The sequence below is a fragment of the Chamaea fasciata genome, unplaced genomic scaffold, assembly GCF_029207755.1.
Source record: "Chamaea fasciata isolate MVZ Bird 193981 ecotype frontalis unplaced genomic scaffold, bChaFas1.0.hap1 SCAF_1, whole genome shotgun sequence".
NCBI lineage: Eukaryota > Metazoa > Chordata > Aves > Passeriformes > Sylviidae > Chamaea > Chamaea fasciata.
Genome location: NW_027094086.1, coordinates 39,613,954 through 39,629,841, shown reverse-complemented (window position 1 = coordinate 39,629,841; position 15,888 = coordinate 39,613,954). Strand labels below are relative to the sequence as shown.

The 15,888-nt window shown below is 35.9% G+C and overlaps 1 protein-coding gene across 1 annotated transcript in view; it reads left to right on the top strand.

Annotated features, from left to right (window-relative positions):
- The window catches only part of RP1 (RP1 axonemal microtubule associated), a 162,622-nt gene that overhangs the window by 144,195 nt on the left and 2,539 nt on the right, over nt 1-15,888 (top strand). The window contains 10 exon segments of the mRNA XM_066181257.1: nt 1,710-1,917; nt 3,487-3,546; nt 3,856-4,034; nt 4,593-4,815; nt 7,864-8,018; nt 8,151-8,226; nt 10,651-10,729; nt 10,943-11,228; nt 12,726-12,804; nt 15,541-15,616. Of these exon segments, the coding sequence (XP_066037354.1) occupies nt 1,710-1,917; nt 3,487-3,546; nt 3,856-4,034; nt 4,593-4,815; nt 7,864-8,018; nt 8,151-8,226; nt 10,651-10,729; nt 10,943-11,228; nt 12,726-12,804; nt 15,541-15,616 (1,421 nt within the window).

Here is a 15,888-nt window from a genome sequence, read left to right as displayed (position 1 = left end):
AAATTAAGAGTTCAAATTAACAGTATTCAATCATCAAATTAGTCCAATAGGTAATAAAACAAAATGGTTATGTTGACACTAAACCTTTATTTTTTTGATTTAGCTAAGGAAAACATGAAGAGGAGCCTCTTTTCCTGCAGTTCTGCACTCTATCTAGAATTTCAGCTGTTCCAATGTATTTGCTCTGCTGTTAAATTCACTAAGCCTTGATAACCTTGACTTCTTGTGAAGTATAGCTATTCAAGTGCCTCTTTCAGACTTTTTCCTTAATACCATTGTCTCATTTTCCCATTTCACATGATAACTTAAGAGTGATAAGGCAGATGTGATGATTAGAAGGTACATTGTAGCAATTTTTGACTAATATGACCTTTCTGTCTAGAAGTTAGAGAATAATCAGTAGCAGGTTGGTTATTATTTTTAGGACACTGTTAAAGGTGTGGTTCACAAACACACACACTTTCAAATTCACATGAACAGATATTAATTAAAAGCAAGAAACAAAAGTTGAACAAATTTTAAATTTTTCTGTCCCTGGGGATTCTTTTAAAAGTGGATGGCCATATATTATGTGCAATTTTAAGCTCAATATTTGAGCTTATGCCCTGTCTTATTAAGGTGCAAGCTGGTTAGGCTCATCTTTGTGACACAAATCTTTCATCATTTCTTCAGCTGGAAAACTTGTCCAGGGAAGAAACTGTGACTGGTGGAGCAAGAGAACTGCTATTCTCTGTTTCATCTCTGCATAAACCTTTAAGGGTTGCTGCCCTCTTGCCCTGGGAGGGCAACTTCAGTGTGAATTTACACTGGGAACACTTCAAGACTTCTCAGGAACCAAGTGTTTTCATCATTATTGCCACCTAGTCCCTTCAAAACCATCTTTGCATCATGCTGGAAATTCCATCACAAATAACACTAGATTTTAACAGTTATCAGCCTCAGTAGAAATGAGATGATAATTCATAAATCTATAAAGCAAAAAATGTGGGAAGCCTCTGTGCCAAGAATTTAATGTCTGTTTTTCTGCTGAGGAAACAGGAAATAATTGTAACACTCACAAAAAAGCCAGAATCACATATTGTGAAAGTGTTGAATGTCTGATATATCACAATTTTCTTTAGGAATCTTACTTCAGTGTTCTAAACTTTGTAAAAATATTTTGATTTTTTTTTTAACTGATAGAGAATATCAGAACTTATTTCAACATAGTTTTATTTAATATTTTTCCTTAAATGTAAGTACTTATATTGAAACTAATCCTACAAGTTAAGTCTGGAACTAAGTCTGTCATTCTTTCCTAAGAGATTCCTTCTGTGATGCTCATTTCTACCCTTCTCATTCCCAGTATTTCATTTCTGAAATAGCCCTTAGGGTCTATTTTGTTGAGAGTAAGATATGTTTAAAATATATTCCCTGTAGATCATTAAACATCAATTTTAGGAAGGAAAATTTTTCATGAAGCAAGCATAAGCAACTCATAGGTCTGTGTGGGCAAAGAGGTGGTTTAACTGTAAATTGCAGAACCACAAAGGGAATAAATACTTCTTAATGCAGGCATTTAGCATGTTTAAACTTGACATCTCTGCTTCTGTTGGTATTTATTGAATTAAATAATCTTGATTTTCTTCTCACGTTCATATTTCAAAATAAACTGATAATTTAGTTACATGGTTCCATTTCCGCGTGACTTCTGATTCTGAATTTTTCAGGTGGATATTTTTCAAGTGGAGGCAGTAGATATTGGAATTCTGCAAAGCATGGTTGTTGAAAAAGGGAGAGGCTCCGACTGGCTTCTGGAGAAGATTATTGTGAAAGAGTCAGCATCTTCAGGGACAGAAACATTGTTTATGGCTCAAACATGGCTTAAAGACAGACGTGATGGAAAAAGATCTGCCTCAGTAACTCTGGATGCCACAGGTAAACGTTATCCTCAAACTATCCTCTGCTAAGAAATTTATTCCAAACTGGAAAATGCAGCTATATGATTGGCTTCTACAAACAAGTTGTGTTTTAAAATGCTCCAGTAGAACATTGTCATTATACAGGGAATTAGTGTGTCTGAACACTTTGTGTTTTAGTACCACTTAATAACCACTATTTGCCAGAGGATAATATCTGCTTTGTTACTCCAGATTTTCAGTGGGTTAAATGCCAACAAATTTGTCCTATTCCTTTTTACAAATTCCAAGTCTTCTATGCTTGCAAACTATTTTCTAAGCTTCTAATACCAGTTACTTGCTAGGCAGAATGAAAATGAGGTAAAAAGTGAAGAAAACTCTGTTTAAGCAGTGGAGAAAATGTCTCCATTGTGTTCAAGATGACTAATTTACATTATTTATGCTACACTGTTTGGACAGCTTTTGCCAGAAACCGGAGATACTTTTGACTGATGCCATGTGAGTAATCAAGCCACAGAGGAGCAGTTTTGACCCCACTGCCTGTGGCTCTTTGTCAAGACAGGAAGGGAATACACACCTTCCCTCCCTCCCTGTGTCATGGTTTCAGTCCAAGAATCGATTTCAATACAATCTGGTGTGCAAGCTGGGAGGAATCACAACACACTCCAACAAGATCAGTAGGCACCAAAGCCCAGAAATGTACCTCTAAGACAGATGTATTTATTCTCCTGCCTCTCAGAGGAGTTAATTGACAGTAAAGATAAATCCTTGGATTACAAAACGTGCTCTAGTTTTTTTCTTCCTAACTCCCTGGGCATTTGCTGGCACTTGTCCAGCAATAACCTCTTGAGACTGAAGAAGATCCTAGTTCAATCAATTTCTTCTGCTGTATGATCTCTAAGTTTTGATCATTTAAAACCAGAAAAAAAAGGAGGAAACTGTTAGTGTGGAAAAGCAAATAATTTCAGCCTTGGTTTAGTTTGTATGTTTGGACTTGTCTAAAAAAAAAAAAAAAAAAAAAAAAAAAAAAAAAAAAAGGGAATATTTAGTTCTGTTTCTACTAGACTTCATTGATCTGGACAAATGTTCCTGTGAGTTTCTTTATACAATAATTGGCAAGTCCACTCTTGGTTAGGAACTCCAAAGAGCTCTTCTTATTTTCGGTTCAGGTCACTACCTAATGTTTACAAGCAGCTTTGATCTATACAAAATCCCAATGAAATCAATGGGGGCTAATATCTGTGGGAGGAACGTCAGCCTCTAGAATGGGCATTGAAGACATCCAATTAGTGCTCATTCATCCAGAGCATAAATTGTACAAATGAAACAGAAATGCCTTAAAATGAAAAATACTTGAATTTTCAAGTTACTACCATTTTCCTAGTAAAGAGGCAGCCCTAGAGACAGTTTATTTAATAGGATAATATTTAGCTGATGCTTAAATAGAAAATCACCCTGTACATTTCGTAGTTGAATCTTTAAATTATATAATACTCAGTCAATTGCCTCACTAGACATGAATACAGACCCTTTTTATCATAGAAACACTGTTCTACAAAAATATTAATTTAATCTTTTTTTTAATTAGAAGTTCAGGAGAGGAGGAGTACATCTGCCTGGCCTTTAGGAAGAGAGCAAATGAATTCAGGTATAGCTTCTGTCATTACGCAGATTGTTTTATTAATCAGATCTGAAATAATAATATGAGAATATTTTTATCACAATATATCATTATACTTACTAGTACTGACAAGAGTTTCCCCTTTGTAATAGTAAAAAATGACAATAAACTTGGGGAGCTGCTCAGTACCCAGGTGACATGCTTATAAAATAATGTTCCCCATGCAGAGCAAGGCATGTCTTAGAAATTTTATAACAGATAGCTTTGTTAATATATGAAAACAGAAACATCCTTAATATTTTTTTCCTTTTTATTTTCCTTATTTTATTTGTTCAGAAGGCAGATGGAGGATTTATTTCACAAAGCATCAAGAAGAAACAAAATCAGAATTTGAAAAGTTGTCAGAAAATATATCCAAGATGGTTATGGTTTTTTATGGAAGCAACGGCAAGTCAAATCCAGTTTCCATGGAAAACAAAGTGGAACATCAGACTGAGAACCAAATAACATATGATGTAAAATAATATATAGATTTGCCTATATTTAAATTTTGTTTGAGTTCCCTTTTAAAGAGAAATAATCATGTAGTGCTGTAAATATTGGAGGTATTATTGTTTAAATATTCAAGAAAATCTGAAGAAATTCAAGAGCTGTAGTTTTCAGTTGCATGCCAGATTTCATTTTTAATTCCTGGCTTTCTCAAGTTCATGATGATCAAGCATATTATTTTTTTTCCCCAACAAAGAGTCATAGTTAATAATGCATATCATTTTAAATTATATTAACATTACTTATTCACATTAGAAATCATTGTTGTATGTAATTTGAATTTGATAGAACAATTACAATGAATGCCCCTAGGGGATAAAGCTAAAATGTCCTTAAGTGCCTACAGTCAACCTGGTTCTGCTGCTTTTGAAATGAATGGGACTTTTAGCACCAAGACTGATGCAAATGGGTCCAGGACTGTGTCGACTCCTTTACAGCCAACTTCCTCTCTTCCTGTAAGCCAGCTATTCATTTTTCCGCATACCTCTCTTTGGATGCTAACTCACTGTTTTGTTGATTCCTAGATACATTTGCCATCCGATTTGGGAATGCTTTATAAAGTGAGACTTGGCCTCCAGAGCTTAGAAAACAACATATCCCAGTTGTCTCTTCGTCACTTTAAAATACAGAACACATCAACCCTGGATACCTTTAGTCTCACCATAAATAAAACACTTCCTCTTTCTCCTAATAGAGACAGCTGGATTGAATTCCCTATACAGTGGCCATTAAAAGAAGCACTTTCTGGTAAGTATAAATCTACTTCGAAGCAGTAGAGTGGTCCAGGAGGTTAACATATCTTAGTATTACAGTAGAAACCTTTATCAAAACAGAAATTTTTATTGTCTTTATTTAATGATTCATAGAGACTGGATAAGAATCTAAAATGTAAGAAGGAAAATATTACCCACTCACCTTAATTTCTGTACCATAAAGTGGAAAATGCAATATTCACTTGATTGCACAGATGCATTATTATATGCTAAAAAGAACAGTTTATAAGAAATATCCTTTTCTTGCAATATTGTAATATTTCTGTTCTCTTTTGTTTAGTCCTCAGCTGCTCATATTACTGACATTATCAACATGATTTTTTATAGCTCATTTTCTATTAAGTGATTTTGTTATTTGTTTGCACATTCCAAACAAATATTCCCAGTAAATAACAGCTCAAAACTACATATAAGCTTCAGCTTTATTACCTTTATACACTCCAAATATTTATGCCTCCTAAAATTAGCTCAGCAATTCTTACATTTGTCACCTTGGTTAAGTAAAATAAAAGAAAATCCTTTCACCTAAAATCCACCCTATTCCCAAATGTGATGCTTACTGAATGCCAACATATGATGGAACAAAGAGTAACTTCATTAACAGACCAAATAATGATGCTTAAAATTCAAATAATTTGTGCTTGGGTTTTGTGCAGAAAAAGAAATTAATTGTTTGGGTAAAAAAATAAGTCAGCTCATCTAAAGTGAGCTGAAGTAGACGTAAAATGAACTACCCCAATGCACTTTGGATTGGAACTTCTGGCCCAGTTTCAGTGAGGTCTCTGAAGGCATCCAAAGTAAGTATGTGAATAATCTCAGTAGAAGTAACAGAGATTGAGGTTTGGGGTTTTTTTGCATATTTTGGCTGCAATTGAAAATCTAAAATTTCTATCTGGCCTTTAGATTTTATATTGCTTAGAGGTGTTATTGTCACTTGACGACTTACACAGTACAGTACAGAACAGTGCTCAATGGCTCAATAAAGAGGGGGTGAGACTGGAGTCCTTATGACCTTGGCTCTGTCTCTGTCACTGACCTCTTGGAATAATTTCCCCCCCCCTTTTTTTTTCTTTTTTTTTTTTTCTTTCTGGTAATATTTTTATTCTTTGTAAATATTCTGAAATCAAGAGACAAAAATTAACAAACAAGAATAGGTATTACATTGTTTATTAGTTTAGCTAAAGGAACAAAAAATGAAATAGCTTGTTTCTGTGGTTTTTATTTCTTTTCATCCATGCTTTAAGTATCTTTGAGGAGGGATTTGTAACCAGTGAAGAAAAAAGAACTAGGACAGTGATTCCCCCGAATCTTTGTCATTTATGTTCAAGAGAGATTTAAGCAGCTCCACAGCATGTGGTACACATGAAGTTAAAAGTGATCTTTACAGACAAATTTACTCACAATTTATTGTGAAAACCAGATATGCTTTCTGGCAGTTTTCTAAACCTAATTTATTTTCTCCCTTTTCTCAGCTAAAAGTAAACAGTATTGTATTAATTGGAATGGAAAGCAGCTAACCACACTCACCATAACCAGAAGCCATGTGATGTTAAATTTCAGATATAGCTCTGTCATTAATAGAGTGCTTTAGTATTTTATCTCAGTTATATTTTCCTTTTTTAAAAAAAAAATTCTGCTTGGGATTGTGATGAAGCATTTGCTAATGGCTAATTGAAGCCATCAAAATGCAGCTGATAGAGTACAGACCCTCGAGATCTGGCAATGTACACTTGTGCCTTTGGGTGTATTAATGAGCAGAGGCCTCCAGTTGAGGATATACATAACTAGTTTCCCCTTTACTGTACTTTCCTTTGAGATGCTTACACCTCAGGAATCCAGAGGGGTGACATGGTGCTGTCTTTCTCCTCTCACACACGGGGCTCTTCAGAAGGTCAATTTTTCACTACTGTAGTTTTTAAGGCAAAACAATTTAATATTGAAAAGGTGAAAAAAGCCTATTATGCTAGTTTCAAGCTGATTATTCCCATAAATTTAACAGAGAGATATAATTCATATTGATATTATGAAATAATCAGAATGTTGTAAAATTAATGGAGTTTTAACATTCGTATATGTTACCCTTGTTGTATGCAAGGGTATTTCAGAGATTCCTTTAATCTTTCCCCTTTCCAATTTGTTCAGTACACTAAAGAGATGAAATCTTGGTTGCTACACATGTGATCTGATTGCACTACCCAAACAAAGACCACTGCTTAAGTATTTCAGCCCTCCTACCCTTGCCTACATAAATCTCCCTCAACTGCCCTACTTTGTGCAATGGACTCTCCCAGTGCTATCCACGCTATGATCTGATCCAAGTTTCATTAATGGAACCTCTCTACTTGACTCCAGGGTATCAGGGCCGTGATGAGTCTACAGATCCAACTTGCCTTGGCTGGACTCACATGGAACCTCCAGCCATGACAGGCAGAGGATGTCCCAATCAGATCATACCTGAGTTACATCATACGTGCCTCTTTCTCTAGTTCTCTCTCTGCCCCCCTCTTCTCCACAGACTTTGGACTTATGTCGTAGCATTGTTCTCATTCCTTCTTTGGGCCTTACTCCTTCTGCCCCCCACTAAATCACCAGGATGAATCCCAGGTCTTTTTCACTGTTTGCTGCACCTGGGGCTGTTGGCAGCTCTGCCTGCCTCATGTGTGTGCTGCAGAACCTGGTCAGAGAGGGCACTGCCTAAGCTGGGGTTGTGCTCAGCTTCTGCCTTGTCCACTCTTGTAGGGCAGGTCCTCAGCTCTTTGACACGGTGATCCAAGAATCAAACCTTCCAAATGCAATCCTTTCACTTTTGTTTTGGGCTGGTCCAACCTCACTTCTCAGATTTCAGATCTGGGAGATGGTGGCAAAACAATTATGAGGAAAAAATTGGAAAATTTTGACCTTTGCTATTATTTTCAAGTGCTTGAATTTTAATTACATCTGACTGTAGAATGCCATGTTGTCAAATAGCTGTGCAAGGTTGTGATACAGTATTAACAAGATCACTTTTTACTTGATATTGCAGTGGTTACATATCATCTAACAGTATTTTCAAGAAATATTTTGAATGAGAGAAATTTACTGCAAATGACTGCATGCATATATGGTACTCATGGTGACACAGGGGACAGATCCCTTCTCCAGTCATTGCAGAATGTACAGCAGGGAGAGAAAAATGAGGTACTCTGTCTTAAAGTATTTTAAAATTTACCCTTTAATTCATTATTGTACTTCCTACATATTATTTTCAAATTTTCCCATACAATTAAATAACATGGTTTTATATTACAGTACTGAATAATTTTATTTTAGTCATTTCTAGTTATTGTGGATGCTGTTGACTTGGGAGAACTGGAAAAAATTGTTCTTTTGATCAGCAGTAAAACAGGTAAGATACTTTCTAAAGTCAGTCACGTAGATCACAGAGGTAGCCTCCTGTTAAAGGCAACAAAGTCACTGCCAGAGTTAAATCCTAATCAATTCCTTTTCGCTATTTTTTTCTAAAGGGTAGTGTTTTATAAAGAAAATCCTACATTTTGACACATTAAAATCCTGGGATCTAAAGATCATAACATTATTGCATGAAGAAAGTAAACTATTCCTTTGCATACAAGAAAAATGAACTGAAAATTAAGATTAATATAATTATATTCTGCATTTAATACATGCTCTACTAGTAAGTTATCTAGGAGAATAATTATAACTCAAGTAAGAAATTGGTATTGCTTAATTTTCCTTCTGTGATTCAATTATTTTCACTGTTTCCCCCTAATCTGTTTTCTCCCTGTGACATTCAAAGGGAAATTTTACCTCTGTTTGGCAGTCAGCAAGTTTTGTCACTGAACTTCCTTAAAATTGTCTTGACCTCAACATCCCTCTGCTTTACCTGTAGGGCGGCTATCATGCTACTAATTCAAAGAATTAATTATAAAGCTTTTCGAAAACTGCTTATGAAATTTCTTATATGTAATTGCAAATCATTACTATGCATCACACTTGACGATTTTCAGACAGTTTTCCAGGGAAACAAGGGGTTTACGTTTGCACTTAATCTGTCTTTTTTTCTCATTTGTTTGCGCACCCGGAGGCTCCTCTTGTAAACCTTTTAGGCACAGCACCTGATTTCAACCAAGTATGTAAGGTGACATTGGGGCAGTAAGCATGTGAGAACACATCCAGCGCAAGCTGCCTTGGTCACTCCCAGGGTGTGAGGCTGCAGCTGCTCCAGAGGGGAAGGGAAGGAAAGGGACAGCCCTGCCATGTTGATGCAGGGAGCAAGGCGTGTAGCTCACTGCTTTTGTTTCCCATAGCTTCAGTTGTGAAAGTTAACTGCAGCCATCTGTCTGGCTGACAGTCACTGAATGTGGCAATTGTGTGGGGCCAAAGGGCACCACGGAGAGCATGACAGGCGAGACTTTTCCATTCGGGTTTGAAAACACAGTTCACAGAGGAGGGATATTGGGCTCATTCCCTCTGTGTGTTAGGAAGAGAGGATTTGGGATGACGCAACTCACAGAACGAGAGGACACAGTTTTAAGCTATGCCAAAGGAAATACAGGTTGGATGTCAGGAAAAAGTTTTTTTTACAGAAAGAGTGGTAAAGTACTGGAATGGCCTGCCTGGGGAGGTGGTCGAGTCACCATCCTTGGGTGTGTTTAAAAAAGGGCTGGATGTGGCATTCAGTGCCATGGTTTAGTTGAGGTGTTAGGGCTTGGGTTGGACTCGATGATCTTGAAGGTCCCTTTCAACCATGTCATTCTGTGAATTCTGTGTGAATTCTGTTATGTGTAACAGATACTTCTTCCAAAGGAGGTACTTAGATGTTAAAACACTTCAGATGAGTAAGGGTGTCCATATTGTAACTAGACTTGTTTGAACTGAGACTAGTTTGGACCAAGACTTTGAACCAGAAATCCAAAACCCTCTAAAATCTCTTTGAACTCATGTGTATCCTGCAGGACTGGTCAGCCCAGGCAATGTTCTCTAGTGCATTTATGCTTTCATTCCTTATCAGAGCAAGTTCTTAAGATCAGATGGTTCATGGTCCCTTCCTGAATCTTCTGACTTTCTCTCTATGTACCTGGCAGATCATGAGTGTAACACAATGTCCTGGATTCCTACACAGAAGCCTGATTTTATCCTATTGCTATAATTAAAGAGAATTGGATAGTAGTAGAAGAGTTTGGAATGCAGTTTGTTGAACAGGGCTGAAGTTACAAATAATGGAAGAGAAGGGAAAATGAATAGTCTTCATGACTAACTAGTGGCAAGACACTCAGGCCATGCAGCTGAAGCTCTCAGCAGAAAATTCAAAAACGAGTTAAGTCAGAGAGCAACCTTTCCTAAACAGCAGAGGGACACAGTGAGCTGCTGAACTCCCTTCCTACCTGCCTCCTAACAAGATCCTCTTTCAGCTGCACGAGGAATAGAGCTCCAATCCTCTTGTCAACCAGTCACTGAGGAGGAAGCAACAGACTTGCACTACTGCTATTCCTTCTCAAATGTGCCTGCCTGAGCCATGCTGAATCTTTTCTGCATGCCTGTCCAAGGATAGTGAGGACAACACTCCTTTGCTTCACTAAGACAAAGGAAATGCTTACTCCTAAATTTCTAAGTTGAGGTTTACAAATAAGAACAAAATCAAAATCTGTAGTTGTTCCAGCACTTTCAACTCAGTTGTTTGCATTCATAAATTAATGAAAAAATGAAGTTTTCATACAGTAAGAATGACACCATTATACCAACAACACTCTACCTAATTTCTTGTCATGCAATGTAGCATTTTCATTATAATCACTTTCTTTCTTTGCAGAATGCAAACTGGACATTAAAAAATTACATGTTCAAGAAGCTGCAATGGGGCATCCTATCTATGTATTTGAAGTGAATGAGTAAGTATATTGTGTAAAGCTAGTAATGTTTTTTTATAGCATAATAGTTGAAAACACTGAGCAGACACTGAATTGAAGTAACTGCCATAGAGTGATTCTGTCAATAAATATTTTAAAAATATGCCCATCTCTTGCTATTCCATATAAATGCATAGGATTTTTTTCATTTAACATATTATTATCTACCAAAAAAAATGTGGTTCTGTTTTTCAGAGAATTTTCTGTGAATGCAAATAAGCCCAAAATACAGAGAGAAATCCCAGGATCTTTTGTTATTAGAGGAGAGCAACAAAAGAATGACATAGATAACAACTTGAATAAAGAAGGAAATCAAGTAAAAAAATTGACAGAATATACCATAAAAGTGTACACAGGTGACAAAAGGGGAGCAGGGACTGATGCCAACGTGCATATTATTTTATTTGGGAATGAGGATAAATCTGAGGTATTTCAACTTGCTCACTCGCTGGAGCATCCAAACCCCTTTGAACGAGGAAAGGTGAGTACACAGATTTTATAGGTTGTGTTCATTTCTGTACTGGAAAGGCAAACATAAAATCTATGCAAGTTCTTTAGAAAACTTGAGACATTTATTCTCTTTTCCACATGACCACGAGGTATAGTCTCAGATCACCCTGTGTTTCTTCTTTTCACCAGATTCACCAAGGAACATTTTATTTCTATTGTATCTAGCTGTCTGTGCTGCTCTTCTGCCTCCGGGTCCCAAATACATCTCCATCATCCACTTACATGCCCAGTTATGTATTTCCTCATTCTGAAATGCACAGCATGTGTTGCCTATGTGTGTGTGCACTGCCCTGTGCTGTGCACACACCTTGAATGTCATGCATGAGGACACACCAGTCTCTTACATCCCATCATTTCACTTTGCCTTGGAAACTGGTGCTGTGAGCATGTATAAGCCTGAAACCAGATGAAACAGAACCATATACATCAGCCTGATTCTGATATCCGTCATGCTTTTAGGATGTTATCTGACCCTTAGTTCAGATACAGATATTTGCATAAGAATGTAAATTCTCTGCATGATGTCCTAGTACCTTGGCTGGATGTTCTCTTAATTTAATAAACACATTATTCTGGCAAAGAAATTGCTCGTTTCGATCACCACCTGTTCAATGGTAGTACAATGATAGTTACCCTTAAGTAAAAAAGAAATACATATATTCTCTGTAACTCTCTTGTGAAGTTACTGAAAGGTAATGACTAAATAACTAGAACTCCAGTGAAAATATATCCCTTAAGATATCTACCTCATTTTCTCCAGCAATATTAATCATCTTTTTACTTGGAATTAGTCTGAGTTTCTTCAGCCAGGTTATCTATGAGATAAAGATATTTACACCCATGAATTGTCTTCCGTACTGAGGAGGATAATGTCTAGTTACCTACAGGCACAAGGGACAAGTAAAAAAGTGTCTTGAGTAGTAATTCCTTTTGCCTGGTACTACATAGGAGGTGTCATTACCCTACAAAAAAGAAGAACAGATATGTAGAAATCCTGTTAGCAATCCAGGTAAGTCAATGGGTAGCCAGTGATGTTGAAGGTCTTAGGAAAAAGAATTTCTTTTTAAAAATCTGCAATATGAAATGATGTAATATTTTAAATAAAAGTATATCATATTTGAGAGGAATAACAGTTAACATAGTAAAAGCCTTTAACTCCTACATTCCTGTATTTTTATTTATGTATCATATACTAAAAACATTTTAGAAGACCATACTAGTTAAGGATTCATGAGAACAAAAATGTTTTCACAGTAGATGAAAGTCAAGAAAGAGGTAGGGATTGTCATATTATAATTTGAAAAGTGAATTTTTTGTGTTGAAATTGAGACCTAATAGGAGGGGATCTATGCCTCACATCATCAGTAAGGAAAATAAACTACATTAGTGGTCTCAGAACTGACCTACACAAATATGTAAGCTTCCAAACATTGGTAAATATTTTAATACCTGTATTTTAATATTAAAGGTTGATACATTCAAGATCAAGACAAAAAATTTAGGCAGCCTACATTCAATTGAAATTGGCCACGATGGGAAAGGATTTGGTAAGTATTCTTTGTTCATTAGCCTTGCAAGCATCTTCTGCTCAAAGATCTGCCTGACACTTGGAAAGGTGTTTGAAGTCACACTACTGCTACAACTAGCTAATACAAATCTGTGTACAAATGAGGTCAGCTTTACTGCTCTTGTTTTCACCCCCTCTGTCACATTTCCCTTGACTCTATAATTAGTTTTTTCTAACAGTGATCTAGTTAAAATAAACCTCAGACAGTTTTATCCTTCAAATATTGCTCAGCCAAAAACCCTCATTAGATGTCTTAAATAAGATAGGATTGAATTTTCAAACTGCAGGCTAAACTTTTCATGATTTGAGCAAGTTTGGGGACTCTAGTCAGAGCATGCTGTAGCTCTCTCTCTCACACCCACAGATCTTGTCCTGTGAAAGTCTGAGAAGACCAGTGTGCACCAGGTCCTGCCCTGATCTTAAGTTAGGATGTGGCTATGGAACATAACCACACATGGTGATGGAAAATGTATGTGTACAGTAACCTCCAAACCCTGAATTTTACATAAAAATAAAACAGGACACTAGGGCACATAATCTTTTGAGCTTATATTTAATACTGCTAAAAACCCCGAGGGATATGCAGCTATCAAGATATATACCGACATATAGAGATATAAAAATACATGAACTGAATTTGCAGGGAATGTGTAACTTGAATCAAAAAGGTCTGATTGTATTAAGATACTCTAGTTAGGTGAAGTTTGCTTAACCCAAATAAATAGGTTTAGGTTCAATAATATCTGAATAATCTAAGTGCATGAGGCATAATAAAGTGCCAAAAGGTTTATCATTTCTAGGACAAAACAAGAAAAACTCTGCAAATAGCAATTCCTATTTGGAAAATGTTGAACAGGTATTTTATTTTCCCAACTACCCAGTCATATTGTATATTTCATGGTGTTGAAAACAGAAAAAACACCAAACTTTTGAACTATCTATAATAAACAAGATTGTCCTGCTGGCTTTCATCTTATTTGTGATAACTGCACACAGTTCATCTTAGATCTGATCTGGGAAGGGAACTCAACAAAAGGCAGACTTTTATTACTGAGAGTTGCACAGAAGTCTGCAGGGGAAATAATAGATTGAACTTTTATTTCCTGGGTCCTGATCTGTCAACAAAATTTTTATTTTTCCTCTCTGTGTCCTGATCAACATCACAAAGCTGCTAATAGTGCCTTCCTAGCACAGCTGGTGTGTGTCGATTCATCTTAGACATGAAAACCTTCCTCCAAATATTTCTCTGAAATTACCTCCAAGTGTCTTTTGTCACATCAGCTGTTATCCCCACAAGCTTCCTCAAATGTTACACCTCTTTGAGATGTTTCATCTGTTTGCTAATATAGCCTAGCTATCTCTAGATTTCTCCATACCTGGAGATTTCAGTGAGGTCTGTTGGAGTTTTGTCAATAAAGGATGAAACATCAGATTTTAATCTTTTCAAGAGAGCAAACTTACCTTTCTATTCTTTTGTAAAGTGTCATGTACATTTGAGAGACTGTAAAATTTTATTGCTGATAATCATGACTCTGATTTAGAGATTTCATGAAAGGTCATCTATTCCAAGTAGAGTCTATGATATATTAAACCATTCACAAGATTTCATTAAAAGAGTTTCAAAAGTACTTCACAATATCAATAAATGAACCTTGCGAAATGAATGGGGAATACCTTGACACCTTCATGACCTACTTAACCCAGCTATTTTTCTGAAAATGTCATTGTAAAACAAGAACCATCTCCATGCATTTACATTTTCTCCAAACTAACACAATTTGCAAATATTTTTATATTACATTTTTAGCATGTGCAATTAAAATTTAGCATTTACAAATAAAAATATTTTTATTGGGTTTAGCCTAATAGTACTTTGTCCAAATATTTGAAAACCAAAATAATTAGATAGGATACAGCTCTTTATCTCTAGGACACGTAAAGAATACCAAAAGGTTGTCAGCTACCAACAGTATGATCCTAATTAGTTTTAAAATGTTGTTATTAAGTATTTGCATTGGCAAACACAACTAAAGATATCAGCACAGACACTGTATACATAAAATAAAGTTTTGGTTTTAAAATATTAATATTTTAATATTCTATGAAATAAAATTCTGTATCACAAGAGTTAAGGTATTTCTTCACACTGCAAAATAGGAGATTAAAGTAGAATATTTAATATCTTCTTAAAGGGGAAACAAATGTGAGTACTGACCTAAATGAAAATGCTATTCTCAATCATGACTGCTGGAAAACTAGGAACATGAGAAGCATTCAGTTTCACCACTTGGTTCACATCCATATCAATATATTAATTAGAAAAGAGTAGTAGAATGCCCACGAGGGGTGCATTTGGAGGGAATTTCCAAGTAACTCAAAGGGCAAAATGAGTTTTCAAGAATGTATTCAATATTACCATGCACTCTGTTTCATTTGTCTTACTGTCTGTTCTGTCCAATCTGGAAAAATAAGTTTAGTTGTAACAAAAAATCATCCGCTACATTTTCTGTCATAAATATCAAAGACCTTCCCTGTAAAACTGAGAGAAGTTGGTAGTAATTTGAATCATCTGTGTTTCAGTTTTATTACTGATATTGAATATATTTGGACGTACTGAACCACATGGGGGTTGGGAAATGAAATTAGAAACCTTTCTTATGCTGTATTTGTGTTTTGGTTATATTAAATTTGCTCCTTTTTTTTTTTCATTCTACAGCAAGTGGCTGGTTTCTAGAAAAAGTGGAAATCACAGATGCAGCTAGGAATTCAATGCATTGCTTCAACTGTAACAGGTCAGTAGATCAGTCCATCATCACTCTGTACATGCTGTTTTCTTTTTCACAAGTCTCTCAGTTGCTTCTGTCTGTTCTTTTGCTGTTTCTAAGACAGTAATGGTTGGTTTGGTTTTTTTTTTTTACAATGTTGTGTTCCTATCAGTCTATCCCCAACGACTTTTGAACCCTTTGGCCAACTTGAAACTAACTTGCCAGAAGAATTGTTAGAGGAAGAGACTAGATTTTTCCAAGCAATTAAAACTGGATGATTGGAGGAGGGAGAGACATAA